This window comes from Fundulus heteroclitus, chromosome 2 (assembly GCF_011125445.2).
Source record: "Fundulus heteroclitus isolate FHET01 chromosome 2, MU-UCD_Fhet_4.1, whole genome shotgun sequence".
NCBI lineage: Eukaryota > Metazoa > Chordata > Actinopteri > Cyprinodontiformes > Fundulidae > Fundulus > Fundulus heteroclitus.
Genome location: NC_046362.1, coordinates 33,703,504 through 33,727,826, shown reverse-complemented (window position 1 = coordinate 33,727,826; position 24,323 = coordinate 33,703,504). Strand labels below are relative to the sequence as shown.

The 24,323-nt window shown below is 39.9% G+C and overlaps 1 protein-coding gene across 1 annotated transcript in view; it reads left to right on the top strand.

Moving 5' to 3' along the window:
• Positions 1-7,939: 7,939 nt before the first annotated feature.
• The window catches only part of lonp2 (lon peptidase 2, peroxisomal), a 43,350-nt gene continuing 26,966 nt past the window's right edge, over positions 7,940-24,323 (top strand). The window contains exons 1-3 of the mRNA XM_036125888.1: positions 7,940-8,260; positions 16,529-16,664; positions 19,933-20,046. Coding sequence (XP_035981781.1) covers positions 7,944-8,260; positions 16,529-16,664; positions 19,933-20,046 — 567 coding nt within the window. The 5' untranslated portion in view covers positions 7,940-7,943. The remainder of the gene's footprint in view (positions 8,261-16,528; positions 16,665-19,932; positions 20,047-24,323) is intronic.

Below are 24,323 nucleotides of genomic sequence, written 5' to 3'. Positions count from 1 at the left end.
CCAGGAGAGAACCCACACATACACGGGAACAGCATGCAAACTCCATGCAGAGAAAACCCAGGCAGGCTGTAATTATCCAGACAGGCAGAGAACCCGATATCCAAACCAGACACAGTGTTGCGCTTTAAAAGACTTATTAATGACAACCAGAACCCTGGTGCCAGCAGGAAGGCTCTGCAACAGCGAGCAGGAGCCTGGCCAGGTTGAGGGCAGAGTGCTCACAGCAGAACAAAAGCAGGCTGAGGCTTGGTCCCGAGTCCGAGACGCAGCCTTGGGTCATGCACAGGTGCTCAGAGAAGGAGGCAGACAAATCTAGGCGTTTAGCAACAGTCCGGGTGGTGGTTCAGAAAACAGAAACTAGGCAAAGATGTCCGGCGAGGCAGGATAATCTGTTAGACCGGGTCGTGGTTATAAACATGGAATCAGGCAGAGAAAACTGCTGGACATCTACTGGTTTAAGTAGAAATCTTATATAGAGCCTGAAACAGGTGAAGGAGATGAGCCTGATTGGCGAGTGGCCGTCGCTCAGCTGTGGTGAATGATCCTTAATGACCGCACGGAAAGGAAGAATGACAGGAAGCAGACAGGCCAGATTGTGAATCCAGGGCCTTCACTGCCACGAGGCAACAGAGCCACCAACTACCAAGCAGCTCTTTGGAGGTCTTGCATAGAAACTAATGTAATATGGAGCTAAAACAGTGACAACTTGCTGCGACATTGAAAAAAGATTTGGCATTGTAAAATCAAACGTTGAAAAATTAAACACTGAAAAATCAGTGGTACTTGACCGGAGCTTTCCATAAGTTCACTGCAGGTAGATGATGAGTACCAGAAAAACCGATGGCCCATGAAGGGGCCTTTAATTTAGCCCCGCCCCCAATGGTAAAACAGTGGCAGCTTGTAGTGACGTCGTAGCTCAAGGAAATCTGCAGTGACAATGAAAACGTCTCTCATTAAAAAAAGGCAGAATATAATGAGAATATCATAAGTTTTGACTTTCTAACATTGTTTGACTTTTCAATGTTAAATTTTTCAGTGTTTGGTTTTACAATGCCAAAGCTCTTTTCAATGTTGCTGCAAGCTGTCATTGTTTTAGCTCCATACAATAACTCCATGCTGTCACATAGATTGGTGTAACCGCCTGTTTACTGCAATCAAAGTTCAGCCAATCAGTTTATAAATGCTGCAGGTAAAGCCATGAAGTGATAACACTTGAGACGGCATCACAGAGGTTATACTTTGTAAACTTTATAGACCAACCTATACATTTTTTTTATTTCAATTCAAGGAAAAACTAAAGTGAGACATGAGGGTACGCCAAACAGTGTAATTTCACAAGTATTAAACCAAACAACCTTAAATCCAGCTTCATTAACTCCATCAGGAGTAGTTTTCAAAGAAAAAGCTAGATAAAACTTTCTTTTTTTATTGGAGACACCCTAAAAGAGACAGTTCAGAGCTCACATTAGGCCGATAAAACCAAAGAAAGTGGCCAAATGTTCCTGCAGGATTACTGTAAAGGCAGCCGTTAATGGTATTTGTCTTCTGTAACCCCAACAGAACTTAATTTCTCTGCAATAATCCTTTCTACATAACCTCACGATTCGTTTAAGGATATAATTTACTTCTTCAGATTTGTTGCTGGCAGCTTGCTTATTGTTTATTTCACACCCAGAGTCTCGAGCCAATCTGGCAGTATACGTTCTGACTAAATGTGCGCAGACAGCGGCGGTCGGGTTGGTGCAGAAGGTCAATCTGTACATGGAACAAGTAAATTTTTAACATCTGGGCTGGGAAAGTTGGGCAGTCAGATTTTGTCAAGACTGATTTAACAACATAATGGTTTCCAACCCAACTGTACATCTCTGTGGTGTTTTACTTTAACAGTCTGGATGACACCAACTATAAACCCAGTGTTTGCCTGTGTTAGACCATAATCTTTGATCTTAACTTCTATGTGGTAGACAGGAGGGGGGAGGGGAGGAGGGGCTTTTAAAAGAAACCCAGAATAATGTTTTTCAGTGTTTGTCCCCCAGAACCACCAAGGCATTCCTGGATGTCTGTACCACAACAACTTTGGTATTAATGACGTTTACTCTTCGCGATCATGCAGTGATTGTTTTCTGCTCAAATACAAGCAAATACGTCCCTCTGTTAATTTATATTTAAGCTTCCCTCCAGTCGTCATGCTGCATGAATGTCTTTAATTCAAAGGTTTTTAAGGATTTATTTAAACTGACCTTATTTCAGCTTACTGCAGCAGTGATTTTCAAGACCAAGAACTTACAATACAGTAGTTGTGGGTTGTCTTTAATCACCCAGTTTTAAAAAAATGTGTACATACAAGCTCCAATATGTACGTAAATCCCCACTACTATTCAGTTAAATTTCCACTGGCGAGGTGCACCTCAACCACGGGCTTTTTGCAGCCATCAACAAGTTTCTGGCATCATCCACTCTGTTTTTAAGCATAGTCCATACATTTTATCAGATTTGAGGTCAGCGCTTTGGGAAGGCCATTAAAGTGGCTTAATGTCATCTTGCTTTATCCATTCAAAGACCAGTACTGCTGAAACATCCACTGGTGTCCACTTTGAAAAACCATCTGGCTCAAGGGCGCCCAAGTCCAGTCCTTGAGAGCTCCAGTGCTGCAAAATTATAGATGCATCCCTTCTCACCTGAATCATATGTTTGGGTTCCTTCTGGTAAAGAGATGTTCCTTTACGTCAGGCGTGTTGGAGAAGGGATTCATCCAAAGGTTGCAGGATGGTAGCTCTCGAGGACTGGACTTTGAGCACCCCTGAGCTAGCTGTGGATTTGAGGTGAAGGTGAAGATACTGGGAGTCAAACAGCATAATGCTGCCATCACCGTGTTTGACAGTTGCAACAACCTTTATTAGTTTGAAAGCCTCGACTCCTGCAAATATATTTCTTGTCCTCCTAGCTAAGCAGCTTCATCTTTGTCTTGTTTTGCTATGAAACCTTTCTCCAGAACCATGTATGTGTATATTTGAGCCTGTATGTATAATTCTGCCATTGTGTTAAGTCATAGAAAATAAACAGTTTTAAACATTGTATGTTCTTCAACATTTTTGCATTGATGGGCTGTATAATAAATATGCACTGCAAATAGAGAGGTATAAATCAGTGAACTCAATCTGAGTTCCTCAACGGTCTCCTGCAGGTTTTTAGGTGCGTCCCTTGCTCTACACGCCTGAATCAAATGGCTAAACTGCCACATTAGGGTCCAGTCCAGCTCTGCAGACCTCTGTTGATGAGCTAATGTTGGGGTCAGGTATCTAGAAGCACAGATGCAGATAAAAGTTGCAGGACACCGGCCTTCGAGGACCAGAGTTGTATGAGTAAATCGTTAAAAGTGAAGACCGTATCGTCCATATGGACCAAATGATAGCAAACCAAACCCAAACCATAATATTCTCACCACCATGTTACACAGATGGTTGTTTTTTTTTTTAGTTTTGTTTCCATAATAACCAGTATAGTAGCTTCCTTACTCTTTACATGGAGTCTGGACTCGACTCGAACCTGACTGTGAGTCTAAGAGGTTCATTAAGTTTTCGCTAGTTGTCAATGATGATTGTTTTATTTTATTTTTGCTATGATAAACTCAGATTGAAAAAAAACAACAACCTTGTACCTTCACAAATGAATTGGAAAATCTTATTTGGGTTATTATGAAATTAAATGCATGACAGAAGTAATCTTATTATGCTTTAAGGTAAATAAATAGGTACATTTATTCACATTTATTCCTTGTTTAGATTATTCTTCACCCCCACAACATCTGAAATACTGGCTTTGACAGTAGGCTGACTGCTCCTCTTTTTTTGGTTTATTCCATTAAATTAGGTCTTTTATTACATGATCATTTTAACGGAGGAAGCCTTCCAATTAAAAGAGAAAAGCTCTTCATTGTAATTTGAGAATAACAAATTATTGTGTGTTGATGACAGGATCTGAAAGCAGCTACTCCTCATCGCTGCCCTCTCCGTGCCGTTTTAGACATGCCAGCGCAGCGTAAATCATCTCCATTCACGTCACCTTCTGCATGTGGACCACACTGGGGACCTATTCTGAATAATAGGATTAATTTCAGCATCTAAACCCTTTTCAGGTTTTTTCTTTTAAGTTGAAACAAGACTCTCAGCTGCAGGGAACGGGTCATAGTTTCATCCTCAGATGAGTAGGAGGCCAAAGGTTTGAATCATGCAGTTTTTGGGTGTCTTCCCATGGCACAAAGTTTACCTTAAGGCACATGGTTTCATTTCCTTTAACTCCCGTTAAACTGGTTTGGCTCGGTTAATGTTGCAGGATTCGCTTACCCCCGGTGTTACCCTTTGGTTTACTTTGTTATTTTTCACAGCTTGAAGGAGAGTTGGAAAACGGTTCAGGTTTCAAGACGGTAGTTTGTAATAATCTTTGCTTTAATCTTTGTGTTGGATTAAATTCAGCTCCTTTTGGTTAACTCACAGCAGAAAAACACCCATAAGAAATGTGTTTTTGTGTGCAATTTAAATAATCTTAAACACTTTTTAGCTTCACATTTTTGCCTAATCAAATTTGGTTTGAATCTTGACATGTGACATAGCTCTATTTGCGTAAATGACAGCTGTAGTGTATGCATTTAGCCTCGCAGTTTCTTCAGCAGCTGGTGTTTGGTTCCCATATGCAACAAAACATATGCGATAATGTGCACAAAGAACAATCTGTTTGTATATTTCTTAAATGAAATTCTCTGAGTTCGTTTTTTTTTTTGTTCTTCTGAAGTCAAATGTATTGGTGTGGTTTTGTTAGAGGTTATTATAAAGTGACATTCCCACAGATATAACAGAGAGAGAAAAAAACTGCAAATACATCGATATTTGTGGTCTCAGATTTCTGTTTTATACACAAGATATTGAATATTTATTTTTTGGAAGTGTATAATGCTATGTGACCGTACCTTTATGAAAGAAATACTAAAATAAATCAATATTTTTACCAACTACCTTTGTGTCCTGATTCCACTCTTTTAATGCATCAATTTACAGTTTCTATGCAAAATGTGTTTGTTTAGCTCTCTGATATTTTTGTATGGATCAGGTCAGACACTGATGTTTGATGATAAGGTCTGGCTTGCAGTCCTAAAGGTATTTTTCTATTAAGCTGAACTCAAGACTACCTGCAAGCCTTTCAAGTTCTTCCACAACACACTAACTCATCCATGTCTTTGGGACATGTCTGTGCGCTGGCATGCGGTCAAGTTGGAACAGGAAGGGACCTTCCTGTTCCCACATGGTTGGTAGTGTGAAATTTTCCAAAATGTCTGAAGCACTGACGGTTCCTTTTACTGAAACCAATGTGCTTAACCAAACTCATGACAAACAATTGCGCTATAACTCCACCAAACGTTAATGTTAACACAGTGCAATCAGACAGTTGCTCTTCTGGCAGCTTCCTAACAGGTTTTTTACTTGGTTGCATGTTTCTATTCCTGCTGTGGCGTTGCGCTTCACATCACCACAGCACTTTTTATTGCACTTGGTGATTCATGTATTTATTTTTTATTTAACCCAGAAAAAAAAACATTGAGATTAAAAACCTCTTTTACAAGGGAGTCCTGGCCAAGAGGCAGCAAAGTTACATATTGAACAGAGATACATTAAATTAAATGACAGGTACATAAAAAAAGCATAAAGTTACAGATAACTGAGGCTATCTCAAATTCTTTCATTTTCAACTTAAAAGCATTTAAGGATAAAAACTCAGTCAACTTCCAGTCTCTTTGTAAAAAATTCCATAATTCGAAACAACATTCGAAATATGTTTAGTCAGGACAGAAGTTACATAAAGAAATGGGATTTTTATCACTAAACTGTACACAGTATGGCATTTAGTAATATTATTGAATTTATTGACATTTATTGATGCTCTGAAGAAACCAAGAGTGGAGAAAATAGCTTAAATAACAATCCTGGCAGTTTTGGGGGTTTTCAGACATTACAAATTGAAATTTATCATTGTCAAGATAAACCCGAATTCTTGTAAAAAAAATTGTTCATGACAACAATAGAATTATCCGATAAAAGCCAATCCTAATCCACACTCAATGTATTTCACAGATGACATCCTATTACAATACGACGTAAAATTCACAGCTCTCCTTATTCCTTCACAATTATTTGTAGAAGCAGTCTCCATGTGTAGGTGATTGATCTTACACACCTGTGGCCATGGAAGTGAATGGAATATCGGAATTCAATCATCTAAAGGGGTAACCCAACACTTTGGGTATACAGTATATATATAAAACAAAGGCTACCAGCCTTATCAACAAGGCCTAGAGCCTTGACACTTGACTTAACACTGCCTCTCTCCCTTCCCCGTTCAGGACCTACAAGCTACACCAACGTAGCATCTCCAGACCGTCTGCGTTACATTACCGCACAGTCTACTGTGTATATAGCTCTGTATATATATATATATATATATATATATATATATATATATATATATATATATATATATATATATATATATATATATATATATATATATATATATATATATTTATTGTCTGCACCATCAACACCAAGTCAAATTCCTTGTAAGTGCAAACTTACTTGGCAAAAAAGTTGATTCTTATTCCGATTCGGATTCCAAAGGTGGGGCAGCGCAATGTCGCTAACATACAGCAACTATGTGCCTATAATGTTTGTTTTACCTGTAAATGCTCAATATTATGCATGAATAAAGCAAAAGTTATACATTTCTTATTTTACTTTTTTTGACTACCATGGAGGATGAAGGGAGGGCTACCCCCACACCTCACCCGGATAACGGGATCAAGATTAACTGACAGCTCCCATTATATTTTATGTCAGGGCTTTCCTTTAATTTTGCTTTTTTAAGACATAATCTGTCATGACCCTACAAAGGAAATGGGGAAAAAGATTGGTTTTTGGAGCAGGTGGTGAGGAGGAAAACAGGAAGAGCACTGACAGGGATCATAGATGTAGTTACATGTTGAGATGGATGTATATCATCTGATAAGGAGACTCCAAAGAGAGGGGACCAATGAATACAGTTCATAATGACCACAGGTGGGTAGAGTAGCCAAAAAATTTACTCAAGTAAGAGTAAAAAAGTATTTGGTAAGAAGGCTACTCAAGTACTGAGTAACTGATCATAACAACTGATAATTAAATATTTAAATATTGTGTAATCGGACAGACAAAAATCTAAGGTTCTGTGCAAATTCTGCTATTTTAAAGAAAACAATATATACAAAGAATAACATAATTGCAAAAAAAAAAAAAATCAGGCAGAAGAAACTTTTCTAAATATGTTTTTTTCAACATTAAACTTGAAAGCAATACTTACAGCAGTTAATTTATATACAGTATGTTAGAACAGTGCAAAGTACTTCCAATGACCTCCAAATGGCTCAATGATCTCAGCAGATAGAAAATAACATTAAAATAAGAAAGCTTGTATACAAATAAGAAGTCTCACTTTAACATAATCTTTAGGTTTTGTCTCTCTGGTCCATTTTTAGTTAAAACAAGTATGTTCTTTATTTGTGAAGTTACTAGCAGTAGGTAGAGTAGCCAGAAATTTTACTCACGTAAGAGTAGAGATACTTGAGTAATAATACGACTAAAGTAAAAGTACAGTGCAGTAAAACTAACTAAATTTAAGTAAATGTAACTGGTTAATTTATTCATTTGAATAATTATTATAAATGTAATAATACATAGTAATTCATTACTAATTGAAATAATGTTTAATAATTTATTATTTTATTAAATCCAGCCACTTTGCCGTAAAATATTATTTTATGTTTTATGGCTCAACGCCAGATGATAACATTTGTCGTTGAACCGTAATATGTCCCTCGGCTCTTACCGTAGCCACAGCTGTCAGCTGTCAAGGCTTTTGTTATGAAAGTCTCAACCCGGAAGTGGAGGATAGTGCAGGACCCGTGTCGTAAACAGAGACCTGTGGTTCGGCCAAACTCCTCAGAAATGGCCTCTGCTGGAGGAATCCAGATTCCGAGCCGCCTGCCGCTGCTGCTGACCCACGAAGGAGTGCTCCTGCCGGGCTCCACGGTCCGCTTCAGCGTGGACTCGCCGCGGAACATGCAGCTGGTGAGCCAGCGGCTGCTGAAGGGGACGTCCCTGAAGAGCACCATCATCGGAGTGATCCCCAACACCAGGGACCCCGAGCAGGACTCCGACTCCCTGCCGCCGCTACATCAGTAAGAACCGCTCCGCTGCTCGGCTGGAGATCCGGGGAACCGGTGGGAGTGGGTCCGGGGGTCCGGGTCTGTGACGTAACAGTCAGTGGGGAACTTTTACAGTTTTCAACCAAAAATAGATGACTGATAATAATACAGAATATAACAGGAGTGACAAACCAAAGAAATTTATAAAATATATATATATATATATATATGGTGAGTTATAAATTCTGAATAAAATAAATACCTGAAATCAAATGTAAAGTATAAGAAGGCGAACGTTAACCAAAAAAATTATTCTGAAAAATTAAAAAAATCCATACATAAAAATACAGAAGTCGATCATAAACTAAAAATATATAAATGTTAATATTAAAAATAAAGAGGGTAGCTATAAGCAAAATAAACAAAAGGAATCAGGGTCTTCCTATCAGATAAAAAAAAAATAATTATGCAAAATTTGAAACTTAAACAACAATAATTAAATTAAATAAAGGGCATCATAAAAACCCACAAGTTGGAGTCTAATATGTCTTGAACCAAAGGTAAATAAATCAATTATTTAAAAAAAAATGTCAAATTTGAAAAAAAGAACAAAAATAAAGTGATTCATAAACCATAATTACAGTAATGAGGCTCATAAGAAAATAAAGGATGTCAAAAACAAGAAATACACAAAGGAACCAATTATGCACACAAAACACACAAAGTGCCTTAACTCAATCAGAGAGGATTTAATGCCTTGGATTCTTTTTTTGTTTTAAAAAAAAAAAAAATATATATATATATATATATATATATATATATATATATAGAGAGAGAGAGAGAGAGAGAGAGAGAGAGAGAGAGAGAGAGAGAGAGAAAAAATATATATTTTTAAGAGGACATCTTTATGAGGTTTAGTCTTATAATTGATTTCCATTTAGATTTTTCTGTGACCTTTTATTCAGTGTTCCAGAAATCTCCAGTCCTGCCGTAGCGGGCCTCAGAGCAGTGGACTTTAAACCTCTTATCAGCTGCCTCTCACTCTGTTTGGTTACTTAGTAGCAGCTGAAGCTCTGATGGTTTGTCCTTGCTCTACCAGCAAACAGATTCTTTTTATGCTTCGGTGGAGTTGAAAATAATAGAATCAGAATCAGCTTTATTAGCCACGTATGTGTACACATGCGAGGAATTTGACTCTGAATTGTACAATGCGCACAAATGTGCATCTTTAAAACAACAATACAATAACACAGCAATGCAGTAATATAAATCAAACAGTCTGCAGTATAGGAAACGCATAAAACACATATGAACACTATATATATCTAAGTAGACAGATTGAATAATGCAACGGATGCAACTTGCAGAGTGCAAAGGATGCAGGAGTACATATAATTTTCATTGTTATTGTGTACAGGTTGCAGGTGTAAGTGATGTACAGGTGGTGCACATACACATACAAACATGGATGTCCACAGTACGATGAGTGCAGAGAATGGAAATGCTGGAATACAGTGCCCTGCGAGTGAGGTTGGATGAAGAGCCTTTGTGAACAGCAGTTTTCAGTTCTTTCCACAGATTTTCTATTGGATTCAGGTCTGGACTTTGACTAGGCCATTCTAACACCCGGATATGTTTATTTGTGAACCATTCCACTGTAGATTTTGCTTTATGTTTTGGATCATTGTCTCGTTGGAAGATAAATTTCCGTCCCAGTTTCAGGTCTTTTGCACACTCCAACAGGTTTTCTTTCCACAATGCTCCTGTATTTGGCTCCATCCAGCTTCCCATCACTTTTAACCATCTCCCCTGTCCCTGCTGAAGAAAAGCAGGCCCAAACCATGAAGCTGCCACCACCATGTTTGACAGTGGGGATGGTGTGTTCAGGGTGCGGAGCTGTGCTGCTTTTACGTCAAACATAACGTTTTGGTTTCATCTGCCCAGAGCACCTTCTTCCACATCTTTGGTGTGTCTCCCAGGTGGCTTGTGGCAAACTTTAAACTTGCCACTCTTCCATAAAAGGCCAGATTTGTGCGGTATACGACTGCTTTTTGTCCTGTGGACAGAGTCTCCCAACTCAGCTGTAGATCTCTGCAGTTCATCCAGAGTGATCATGGGCCTCCTGGCTGCATCTCTGATCAGTCTTCACCTTGTATGAGCTGAAAGTTAAAAAGGGACGGCCAGGTCTTCGTAGATTTGCAGTGGTCTGATACTCCTTCCATTTCGATATTATCGCTTGCACAGAGCTCCTTGGGATGTTTATAGCTCTTTTTGCGTCTAAATCAGCCTTTAAACTTCTCCGCAACAGTATCTGGGACCTGCCTGATGTGTTCCTTGTTCTTCATGACGCTCTCTGCACCGTAAACGGACCTCTGAGACTATCACAGAGCAGGTGCATTTATACAGAGACTTAATTGCACACAGGTGGATTCTACTAATCATCGTTAGTCATTTAGGTCAACATTGGATCCTTCAGAGATCCTCACTGAACTTCTGCAGAGAGTTTGCTGCGCTGAAAGTGAAGGGGCCGATTCGTTTTGCACGCCCCACTTTTCAGTTTTTTATTTGTTAAAAAAAAGTTTGAAATGTCCAATCAATTTTGTTCCACTTCATGATTGCGTCCCACTTATTGTTGATTCTTCACAAAAAATTAGTTTCACCGAGCGCCACAGGAAATCATTCCTGCCTGTGGCTATCAATCTCTACAACGGCTCCCTCAGTTATCCTAACCCCCCCCCCCCCCCCCCCCCCCCCCTCTGTAACTGACATTTATGCATTCTCTGGACTGTTCTTTGCACAGGTCACCATCACTTCATTCCCAAGGTGAAGTGACATGACTATTGTGATATGGTATTACCTTATGTGGAATGTTGTAAATATATATATATATATATATATATATATAACAATGTGTGTATTCTGGAGCATGTAACAAAAGTAATTTCCCCCTGGGATCATTAAAGTAAGTCTGAATCTGAGTCTGAGTCAGCTTTATATCTTTATGTTTGAAGCCTGAAATGTGGCAAAAGGTTAAAAAGTTCAAGGGGGCCGAATACTTAAATGAGAAAAATGTGCGGTGTTACGTACATGAGGATTCGTTATAGCGTATAGACAATATGAAGAGTAAAGATGAACAACACTGAAGTAGAGAATAATATAAAAAATATCCCAGATTTACTGGGTTATTAAAAGTTTGTTTGTTTTATCTAGTTTTTGTTGTCGCAGTCAGCTATTGTTTGTTTGGCTCGTGGGAAGAAGAAACTGTTTAAGACTTTAATTCTTATTGCCACATTGCTAGACAGGACACTGGAGAAGAAAAAAAAAAAAAAAGAAACTGTTTGTGAGTCTATTGGGTTTTTTTTTTTTGCCCACAGGGCTCTGTAGTGCCCACCGGGGGGGGAGAAGCTGGAACTTGTTGTGTCTGGGGTTCCATGGATCTGCACGATGTTTGTCGCCCGTTTCCTGACTTTAGAAAGGTGGGGATCCTGAATGGAGGTTCGGCTGGCGGCAATTATCGTTTCTGCACTCCTGAAGGTCCGTTACAGTCTGACCCTGTCCTGTTTGGTGGCAGATCCAAACTATAGCGATGGAGGTGCAGAGGACAGCCTAGAAGATGGCTGAGCCGATGAATTTACAGACAGGTGGAGGAGCTGGGTGAAGAACGCCACGTGCCGTAATCTTTAAAACCAATTTAGCAGCAACAGGTGGGATCTGAGGACTTCATCTGAGCTTTCTTCTGATCCTCAACAGCTGGATCAAATAAGTGAAAGGATGAAAAGATGAATCTGAGTGAGTGAGAGGAGAAGGAAGGGGCTGGGGCGGCCCTGTTCCCAACATTGTTCTGAGACACTGCGGTAATTCCACACAGATGTAAGAGGAAAACAAGGATTAAATCCTCGTTATTCTCTCAGCTTTCCACATGAGACGGTTGTTTTCTTCGGCGTAGCAGAACCTTCAGAAGTCGGATCAGATGCAGTCCCATCTGTCCACGTTGGCCCGTTTAAAGGCCATTCATTTAATTTCAGTTTGACAGGAGCAAACCAGACACATACCACCCAGTGACATCACAATCAGGCCCTGAACCGCAGATGGATGGGTGAACAAACCGCCTAGTTTGTTCACCCATCCATCTGAATGTCCATCTGAGGGGGTTACGTCTCAAACCAGCGTCCGTCTGTCGGCTCCTTTACCTTTATATCAGTCCATCCATACATACATCCATACATCAATCCATCCATCCATCAATCCATCCATCCATCCATCCATCCGTCCATACATCAATCCATCCATTCGTCCATCCATCCATACATCCATCCATCCATCCATACATACATACATCAATCCATCCATCCATCCATACATCCATCCATACATCCATCCATCCATACATCCATCTATCCATTCGTCCATCCATCCATACATCAATCCATACATCCATCATTACATACATACATCTATCCATCTATCCATTCATACATCCATACATCCATCCATCCATCCATACATACATCCATCCATCCATCCATCCATACATCCATCATTACATCCATCCATCTATCCATCTATCCATCCATCCATTCATCCATCCATCCATACATACATACATGCATCCATTCATCCATCCATCCATCCATACATCAATCCATCCATCCATACATACATACATCCATCCATACATACATCCATCCATCCATCCATACATCCATACATCAATCCATCCATCCATCCATCCATCCATACATACATACATCCATCCATCCATCCATACATACATCCATCCATCCATCCATCCATCCATCCATCCATCCATCCATCCATCCATCCATCCATCCATCCATCCATCCATCCATACATACATACATACATACATCCATCCATACATCAATCCATCCATCCATCCATACATACATACATACATACATCAATCCATCCATTCGTCCATCAATCCATCCATCCATCCATCCATACATCAATCCATCCATTCGTCCATCCATCCATACATCCATACATCCATCCATCCATCCATCCATACATACATACATACATACATACATCCATCCATACATCCATCCATCCATCCATCCATCCATACATCCATCCATCCATCCATCCATCCATCCATCCATACATACATCCATCCATCCATCCATCCATCCATCCATCCATACATCCATCCATCCATCCATCCATCCATCCATCCATCCATCCATACATCCATCCATCCATCCATCCATCCATCCATACATCCATCCATCCATCCATCCATCCATCCATCCATCCATCCATCCATACATACATCCATCCATCCATCCATCCATCCATCCATACATACATACATACATACATACATCAATCCATCCATTCGTCCATCAATCCATCCATCCATCCATCCATACATCAATCCATCCATTCGTCCATCCATCCATACATCAATCCATCCATTCATCCATCCATCCATACATCAATCCATCCATCCATCCATACATACATACATACATCAATCCATCCATCCATCCATACATACATCAATCCATCCATTCGTCCATCAATCCATCCATCCATCCATCCATACATCAATCCATCCATTCGTCCATCCATCCATACATCCATCCATCCATCCATCCATCCATCCATACATCAATCCATACATCCATCCGTGGGTCATGCAAACTCACCTAAAGCTCCTACAGATTGGAGTTTTAAGGCGGAGCCATGAGTTTTAGACTGTGTAAATTTTTGCGTTGGAGACCCAAAATGAAGTGGATCACTCTTAGGGCTGCATAAAATCATAAAATAGAAATCATATAGATTGATATCGATAACTATCAACAAATTAAAAACGTGTATTTTAAGACCAATTTTTAGATACATAACACATTTACACTGAATTCAAACTCAATCCTTTATTCAACCAACTTTTTACCAAAACTTTAAGTATTTAAAAAATTTAAAAGAACACGTGCTCTCTGAAGTCTTTTAAGTAGGCGGAGCTTGGTTCCTGGGTCTGCGTTGTGATTGGTTGGGGTGATGTACCGACTGTAATATTAACCTACATGATAGGCTAGAAAGCATAAGGAAGGAAAACTGTTATTCTATCGAACTTTTTATTGACCCTTTTTTTCTATCATCGATATACGTCTATCGATTGATATATATTGCCATTGAATTATCGTCCAGCTCTAATCACCCCCCTTCATTCTCCAATCAAGAATAAAATGTGCTGTAACCGTGTTCCTGTGGATGTGTTTCACCAGCCATTGGTGGAAAAGGTTCTACAAAAAGTCAACTGGTTGATTTTCTCTCTTTAGACGCCTACTCTTCAAGAAATGTTTCTTATTTTGCTATTTCACGCTCCTTGGATGTGAAGATGAATGCCTCCATGCATTTTTAGAAGGGATGACGACCTGAACAGATGTCATCTGGTCTTTGGTTTGGTTCCAATGCTTTCTTTCAGACCTGCAGAAACAAACCAAGTACTTCATAGCATTTCAGGTCGAGTTAAACTGTTATTTATCTTGAAATTGGATCCATTCCTTCAATAAGCATCTGTCTCCCCGATCCGCCTCAGAAAAGCCACAACCTAGACAGGAAACATCTCTCCCTCTATGCTTAGACAGTGACTTCAGAAGAGGCTTTATTTCTATAATAATTCTGGACTTTTTGGTGTTCGTGGTTAAACGCTACAGATGGGCAGTGTTAGAGGTGGAACAGAGTAGATTCTTCCGGGTTGGGTTCATTGAAACCAGTCGTGTTGCTAAAGTAACTATTACTCTTTCTTTTCCGTGAAGCTGGTCCTCCATCCTGCTGTGTTTCAGTACACGATGTTTTGTTGCGGTTACAGGATTTCTAGGGATCAAGGATCCAAACACAGGAGTGGGAGAGATCAAACTTTTGCAGCAGCTGCTTCTGTTTCCTCAGATAATGTTCTGACCTTTCTGAGATTCGCTCAGACCCTCCTCTTCCTTTCTGCATTGGACTTGAGTAAAATCAGATTTTATTTATTGTTTTTCTGTGACGTTATCTCACTTCCTCTTAGTCTTTTCTTTCTTTTCCTTTGGTTTCTCTCTTTGTGTCTTCCTGGATTACAGTTTTATTGCTCCAGTTTGTCTCGGTCAGTTTTGCGGTAGCGCCTTGGTCCAACATTTGTTGGTTTGTCGAGTAATTCTGGCATTGATGAGACTCAAGCTGGACCCTCTGCAGGAAACATGAGATTCAGCAGGATCAGAAATGAAAATGCTTTCCGAACTGACATCTATGAAGGATCATTTGATTGAAGAACGTATCCATTCATACATTAATCCATGCATCGATTATTTTAGTAGTTGACTAATCTATCGATACCTTTTCCAATCAGTCGACTAATCACAATTATTTTTATCATCTCCATCATCAAATTCTGTAATTAGTAATTACAGTAATTTACAGTTCCATGTTAAAATATTTTCTCATTCCAGTTTACACACCTTTGAATTTACCTGTTTTGCATCTTGTTGCCACTAACCTTTCTATTTTTACCTTTATAAATTAAAATCCATAAAATATTAATTTGAAATGTATTCTTCATATTACTGCTATCAAGATGTATTTTAAAGGAAACCTCAAATAATTAGATCAATAAAGATCCAAATGTATATGAAAACAGAATCATTCACGTTTCAGCTTTTAACCGTGTTTAATGTTTACAAGGATTTTAAACAGCAGTGTAAAAAGGTGAGCATATCAACATGTTTGCGGTCAGGCTTGTTCTCTTAAATGAGGCAATGTTCCCTGCACAAACTTTAAAGAAGTACCAAATTATTAATTTTCAAATGTACTCTCCATCACTCCAGTTAGACATTAAGGTTAAAAACGATCCCGTTATGTAACTTCACATTAATCTCAACCATTAATGTCATTAACAAATGAAACACTGAAATAGGCCAAACAATAACTGCAGAATTAAAGGGCGCTTTAATTGCAGAGAAAACGTCGGTGTAATTTAACAATTAAGCCATATATTGATAAACCGAGCAGGTATTTTAGCTTTACCTAGCTATATTCTTGTTCATTTTGTATCTAAATAAGGAATTTATAAAACATTAGTCACTTTTTTCCCCTCTACCTTTGCCCATTACTGTTCTCTGAGGCTGCATCCAAAAACATCTTTTGAGTAAGGACTCTTTAGCCAAAGCTGAAGTGCGCCAGCGGCCGCCATGATAAGTGCCGTCCGAATAGTGCAGTCATTAAGGAAGGAATACACATTATGCACTTCTGACTCTGTTTAAGTCTGCAGTCTTGTTCTCTCTGTGTGTCTTGCTGCAGAATTGGTACGGCAGGGATCGCGGTGCAGGTGGTGGGCAGTAACTGGCCCAAACCTCACTACACCCTCCTCATCACGGGACTCTGCCGCTTCAGGGTGTCAAACGTGCTGAAGGAGCGACCGTTTGTCCTGGCAGAGGTAACGGTTCCTTTTCTCATTAAAACTGCCGGTTCCTAAGTGCTCAGCTGTCCAGAAAGTACCCAAAAAAAAGCATAAATAAGAATAAGGCGCTATGAACTTTGGTTTTATCCACTGTTTCTAAATTCAGTTGGAGCAGGAGTGAGAAACCTTTAAAATTTGAAGTTATGTTTCTCAGTAGCATTTTCCTTTTTCATGCTGCATGAGGGCCAGCTGTTTAGACTTTGTTTGTTTTATAAAGACTTTTTTTATACTTTTTTTATTTATACTTTTCAGCAAATAGAAAAAGCATTTACGCCCCTCAAAAAACTCTTTTAATAGATTGTTCCATATTCAGGAAAATACAGTTTGCAGCCTAATCCAGCATATTAAATATCATTAATAAAACCCATAAAACTACTCAAACATGGCAATTTTACAACCTTTCTATGTAAAACCAAAGCTCATGTCTTTATAATTTTGGGTAGGTTATTATGGGCCGTGCTAGAGAGCCTAAACAGCCACAGACTTTTACTTATGACCAGAAAGGCCATTTAAAGTTTAAATGGCTCAAAATTTTGGCTTTAATTGACTGAATTGGCATTTTCATAACTTTTTTTTTTCCAATCACAGCCTAAGTTGCTTTGTTTTACAGATTTTACCACAATATTCAGCCCAGATAGTGACAATGTTACACCAATGTTAGATTTTAGACCCTGTGGAATACTCATAAACCTTCAGCTCTGGTCCTGCATGTTCAGATGCCTCTGCTCCAGCACACCTGAATCACATGATTGCAGGACCTCCTCAGTGACAATAAAGGGCTGCAGAGGCCCTAATAATCACCCGTCTATATTAGTCAGGTGAGTGGAGGCAGGGAAACACCTAAAACATGCAGGACAGTGGGTTTTCTGGACCAGGGTTGAAGACTTCTGCTATAGAGCATCCCTAAGGAGAGGATCTGTGATTTTTCCCCCTCCCCATTAAAATAAAAGTTCCTCAAACTGAGAAGTATTTTTCAGGATGTTTTTGTTTCTCTCAGCAGTTTTGAATGAAATTCAATAAAAGTCCTGGTTACCAGACTGTCTGTTGAAATGAGCTGATGACAATAGTAATAATAAAAAAGAAGAGGTTTTCATTGTGGTACCCAGTCCCCAATGAACTGAAGATGGGCCACAGCTTTATTGCTGCGCATAAACTCCAAGTGGCAGCCAAGTGTTTGAGTCCCACAGACTGAATTAGATGATGAAACACTGCTGACCGCAGAGTGGGCTGCAGCAGCCCTGTGGTTCTGCCTGTGTTTGCGTTCTTTGAACCGTAACCATTAAACACCTTCGCAGCCCAGAAGAGCAGGTCAGAGGAAGTGTCATTTATCTGCCGCCGTAAAAAACGCCTCACTGGCTGCAAGTTCTGGCATTTTAACATTCTGTAAATGCAAACGATGTGCTGCCAAGCAGGCCATATCGCAGTCTTTAAAGCAGGGAACAGAAATGTGAAAGGCGTGACGTGCAGCAGGACGGACACTTAGCTTGCATGGAGATCACAGCTCAATCAAAACGGCTGGTTCACATTTGAAGGTTGCACGTCTCAAGCTGCCGTCAGGTCTTAGGTGTAAATGGAGTCCATGCAGCCTGATCACATCCCAGAAAGTTTAAAGCTCACCTGGCTCCGGCCTCAATGCACGCATCTCCGGCAACGTTGCATGACGACAGTAAAGTTTTCTGAGCCACGGAGCGACACCGTTTCACCTAAACCCTGCGGTCATGTCAGCGTTTGCAGGGAATCGCTGTGATTGACACAAGGAACTCTCAAAACAATCCAACGCAGCTCAACCTTCTTTCAAGTCCAGGTTTCCACCCTGCCGTAGATTCTTGCTTTGGAGAGTTTATGCTGACTTCATTTCCAGTTTAAAACTGTTTTCTGTTTTGACCTTGCCAGGACAAGCTGGTATAGACGATGGACGGATGTTTTTAGGCCTATGAATTCAGTCTGCATGCTCTTTACTTAACCTTATATTTGGAGATTAAATTATTGCTGACATCATACTATGTCTCAGTGGACAGCCTTGATGGGATTTTTACCTGAAAAAGCTGCTGAGTAATGCTAGGAAATTGCTGAGTCACTGCTTCCTATGATGTTTCATCCTTTTCGGATCGATGGGGAGGAGAGGGAGCCCACAGTACCAGGGGTTTTATGTGCCTACATTGTGTTTATGGAGGATAAATGACCCTTCAATTCCAGTTTATACCTACATTTTGATGTATGAAATTAGTTTACATCAAAAGGTTGTTATGGGTTCCACAGGGTCAGAATCTACATTGTGTGATATCATGAAACGCCAGCAAATCAAACCTAAACTGTGATTGTGTCAAAGGTGTAAAAAGGTGTCAAAATACCAATTCAGTTGGGCAAAATCCAACTTTGTGTGAGCAGATTAAACTTTTAAATTTGTTTTTGCATCAAAACATGGCCAAACAGGGCTGCAATTTCCTTCTCCTTTTACCAGAATCCTATGATTGTCTATGGTAAAATTTAAAGGATCGTTTGCAAATTCATTTACAAAAGTCTCAAAGTCTCAAATTCATGTATATTCTTATTTACTTTTGAGAAGCAAATGAAGAGATGACTACATTAGAGCTGCTCTGATTCACAGATTTCCTTGCTTTGAATGTCAGAAAGCAAAACGTTCCCACAGCGATGTAAGAAACTCATTGTCGCCCCTCAGGGTGGCACTGCAAATACTTTTTATTAGGTGCCAGGTTGGGCTGAACAGCTATTTTTTCCCACAATGAATAAAATCATCATTTGAAAACTGCTCAGGTTATCTGTGTCTGATTTTAACATTTGTTTAATGATTTGAAACATTTAAAGTGTGACAAAGTGAACACAGAGCAGATCTGTAAGGGGGCAAATACTACTTCAGAGCACTATAACCTTTAAAGTGGTCAGAGATGAAGTTAAGAGGGACAGAATGGTTTAAAACAACAAATAATCATTAACAGGTCATCATTTAGTCAGATATCTGTGTGCACAGCTTACAACAGTCACAACGCCCTCACCTTTGAGGGAAAATACATTAAGAGTGGATAATCAACGTCCCTCAGATTACAAAGCTTTTACAAAATAGACAAGAAATCCAAAAGGTCATTAACTCTCATGAACGGGATCATTTGAATGCATTTGTGCACAACTCTGTCTTTATTGTTCAATGGCTGTTACATTTGAAGGTTTGGAAATAAGAACACGCGGATGTCTTTGAGTGTGTGACTCTCCTGTCTGACATGTGCAGGTGCTGCAGCTGGATAAACTGGAGCAGTACACGGCGTCAACAGCAGAGGGCGTCACGGCGGAGGATGGAGAGCTGGGAGAGCTGTCTCAGAAGTTCTACCAGGCTGCCGTTCAGGTGTGTTTGTCACTTCGCTTCTTAAAGCGGGCCCGTCGGCAACACTTTTTCTAAAAGTAGGTGAAAGACGGAGTTAGCGTGTTCTCCAAGCATTCCTTGGTTCTCCTCAGGCTCTCCTGGCGTTAGAGAAATACCTTTTGGCCCATTGTTTTTGCACACCAGCCAAAAGATCTTTGTGGTTAAATGGAGAGTGCCTGTGGACATAAACTTTCAAAGTCTCTCCACAGCTTTGCAATTGGATTTAGTTCTGGACTTCTGGAGCCACACTTAAATATTCTTCTATCTAAAGCTTCCCAATGTAGCTCTGGTTGTGTTTTTAGGGGGGTTGTCCATGTCTTGGTGGGTCTGCAGTCGGTCCATGTTCTCTCCATGTTGAGATGATGGATTGAACAGAGTTCTGGGAGACGTACAAAGCTTGGTATATTGTTTAATAACCTAACCAAGCTTTAAACATCACATCTTTCTTCCTCACCTGTCTGCTGGGTTCCTTGGTCTTCTTTATGACTTAGACCAGGGGTCTGCAACCAGTGGCTCTGGAGCCCATAAGTGGCTCTTTGGACCTTCCACAGTGGCTCTTAATAACTTTGGCAACAAATTATATATTTATTATGGTATTTAGATGTAATAATGATAATAAATGCAGGTTTAAGCAGTTTTTTCTTGGAATAATTGCTTTTAATTTTCACAACAGAATGATGCTAAAAGTGCCAGTAATATTTAATTTTAAATCAATATTTTTTTATTATGTCGAAAATTAGGATTTTTCTTTTTACATCATTATCCACAAATATCAACATCCCGTCCATCCTCTTTTTTTAAACCTCAAAATATACATAAAAGGGCGTTTAACGATGACAACATATTTCCTACAGTAAAACTTTTTCAAAAAATATAATATATATTTTATTTTATATATTATATTTTATATATATATTTATATATTTTTCAAAAGGCCGGGCAACATTTGCGGCTCTGAACCAGCTTAATTCAGGTGGGCTGTAGGAAAAATGGCTCTTTAGACTGTAAAGGTTGAAGGCCCCTGACTTAGACTTAGACACTTTATTTGTCATTATGTATGCACAGAGTGCGTACAGAACGAAATTTCGTTTGCATACAGCTTGAAAAATCACAGTAAATTGCAGGAAGTTTCAGGATATGGTGCAGTAGTAATTTATGTAAACAGTTGAAATGTTAACAATGTAAACAATGCAGGGGAAATAGTTTATGCTGTTTTGATTAAGGCATCAGAATGGACCTGTGGCATATCACTCCTACACCTCCCTCTGCAGCTCTGGAGCGCATTTCGCTTTGTCGTTCTGCCCAGCAGATGTGTCGTTTGAGCTAAGTTATTCCCCCCCCACCCCTGCTGTGTGTCCATCACATTATGTAATGATTAGTCTTTGAAATGTGCGTCTTTCCCTGGTTTTACAGATGGAAAAGACCTCAATCTATCCCAGCTGACCCAGTTTATTTTAACTCCTCGAGTAAGTCCCATCACATTTGATTTATGCTGAACCTCTGCAGGGAAGCGTGCTTTAAAGGTTTTCTAGGTCCTCATCGCCGACAGGGATCGACATCTGGATCACTTCCCTTCTCTTCTGGGAATTGGGATCCTCAGCTCAGACTTGATGAAGAGGTTCTGCTCTCTGGGATTGTTTTATTGTCGCTTAGTTTCCCTCTGCTGTTTCATTTGTAGTCCTCAGCACTCTAAAGACCCATTGGCAGTTTTTGCTATAGCTTATTAGCTGTCTTTGCCGCTAAGAAGCAATAGCATAGGGCCAATTTTTTTCCCTATAAATAAAATCATCAATAATTTTTTTTAATTCTGGTCGTTTTTGTCTCATATAAAAACATTTTTTGTCTTAAACATTTAAGTGAGGTCCTTTTATTTCCGCCACTTGGTGCTATTTTTAGAAACCATTGCGTCCCATTTCATTTGTATGCTGATGACTGTCAAGTCTATTTTCCTTTAAAGCCTGATGGTTCTGTTTAGCTTCTCCTTGGTTTTCTCGATGGCATAAGGGGAAGGATAACATGCTTTTTAAATCCAGCCACTCCAGCTTTATCCCTTCCTTTGACTTCATCAGAAAATCCAGAATCGCTAATTTAGGTGTAAAACTAGACCCCATCGTAATACATGTCAACGCTGTTGTTCTTTGAGTTCAGGCGACTGTGAAAATGCCTCCTAGAGAGACACCGATCAATGCCTTCATCACCTCACGCGTCAGATCAGATGCTGGTGAAGATTCTCAGTCATCCAGGTCATGGTCATTCCACAAAAAAGTAAAAAACAAAGCAACTGGACTTGTTTTCCGTAGTTGAAGACGTTTCGCTTCCTCTCCCGGAAGCTTTCTCAATTCAAAAAGGTCTGGAGTAATGTGGAGTAACAAGCTTTATACCATTCTCAAACAAAGGCCTTGTAATGGCTTAGATAACATGCACATTCAATCGAAACTGGTCCACCCCTTAGTAATGGGCGGTCGTTAAAGCCATTAAGCCAGCAGATTGGACCGAAAGTGGTCCACTCCTCTGTAACGAGGAGTCGTCAGGATTGTTATTGGCTTGGCTTGCAGGAACAATGTTTTGATCACCCGAATGAGGGTGAGAGTTAAGGTGATGACTTAGATCAGATCATTGCAACTCTGGTCTCACTGGAATGGGGTACCGCGCACGTGACGTCACCGTCTCAAGAGCAACGCCCCTTTTGCCGCTTAGGTAGGACATACAGGTAGAGAACGCCCGTAGCAACCAGCAGAAACAGCGATATGACCGACTTTACAGCCGTTAAACTTTCCCAAGACGATGTCCCAGGCGCACGGATTACTGGTCGCACTGTCGAAGAACACACCAACCTTCTGCTCAAACGGTGGCTTGAGTGTCGAGGGCTTAAAAAAACGGAAAACGGGCCGACTTGATCGAACGGTAAGCTTTGTTTTTGTTTTTTTTCCTGCGCGGCGATCATGGCGTCATCGGCCGTTTTTTGTTTGTAATCACCGTCCAGGAATGGGTATATGTTTAATGTTTGTCTCATTTGAAATGTTTTTGAGTAAGCTATCCTGGTAGCAGGGTATCATGTTAGCGCCTGCTACCATGATAGCCTATATGCTGTCATGGTAGCAGGCGCTACTTTATTAACATGTCGGCCACCAAAATACTCTTACCTTGACTTGATGTCGCTGGAATTGGGTCAGGATGTTCTTCGGTTGTGCCCTTTCCTCCAACAAAATGCTTGCTACATATGTACTTGAATTTGGTAACTTTTTCCGGGTTGAACTGTTGTGTAGGCCGACCGCCCCGGTCCCAGCGCACACATTTCTCCTTGGCAGTCTTGAAGAAAACATCCTTCATATACGGCCGATCAGCGTAACTCGAGTCGCTGTTGCACGTTCCATAGCAACAATGTTTAAAAACTATGGTCTTAGATTTGGAAAAAGCAGTCGTTTACCGAGTAAAACCAAGGCTAACGCACGTCTCTTTTACAGCAAAACAGCGGCGGGTTTCCGGAGTTTGCCTCACTGCGTACCACGTATTGTGACGTCATCGTGACGTTGTGTTTCTAAAAATAGCTCGCGCGCGGTACCCCATTAGCCGGGCTTCCTTTTCAAGCCTTCAGCTGCTACCAAACAGTTTCTAACTCCAGTTTTAGCGTCACTGTCACCGTTTTTTTTCTAGGCATTTCAAAATTATTTTGTTTTCAATTCAATTAAATTTTATTTATATAGCGGCAATTCAAGAAACATGTCATCTCAAGGCACTTTCTAAAGCCAAATTCAATCAGATTATACAGATTGGGTCAAAAAAGATTTTCCTATCTAAGAGACCCTTTTCAAGTCTCTTAATGGTCTTTCTTATTTGTTTGAGTTGCTTCACCCTCACATGCCATCGCATGCTCTTAGATCGGCTGACTAGATTTGTTTGACCGACCCGAAGACATATTTTATAACTCCAGAGGATACGTTGCAGTTTTTGGCTCCTAAAACTTGAAAGTTGCTGTCGTTGCCGATCAGGCAGGCTCTGTGTTTTACTGTTTTTAATAATCATTTAAAAACACACCATTCCTCCTTGGCTAGTCTAGGAATGCACACTATATTGACATTAACATCAGTATCAGTCCATTTAAGTTATTTTTAAAAAAAGATATTGGTCCCATAAGTAAAACTTGGCAGATATTGATACCCAATGTTTTATTTCCATGTTGATTCTGTTTGTGTGTCGTTGTTGTGTTTTTTCTCTTTTTATCGGTCACAACAGCAACATTAATAACAGATTTTGGTATC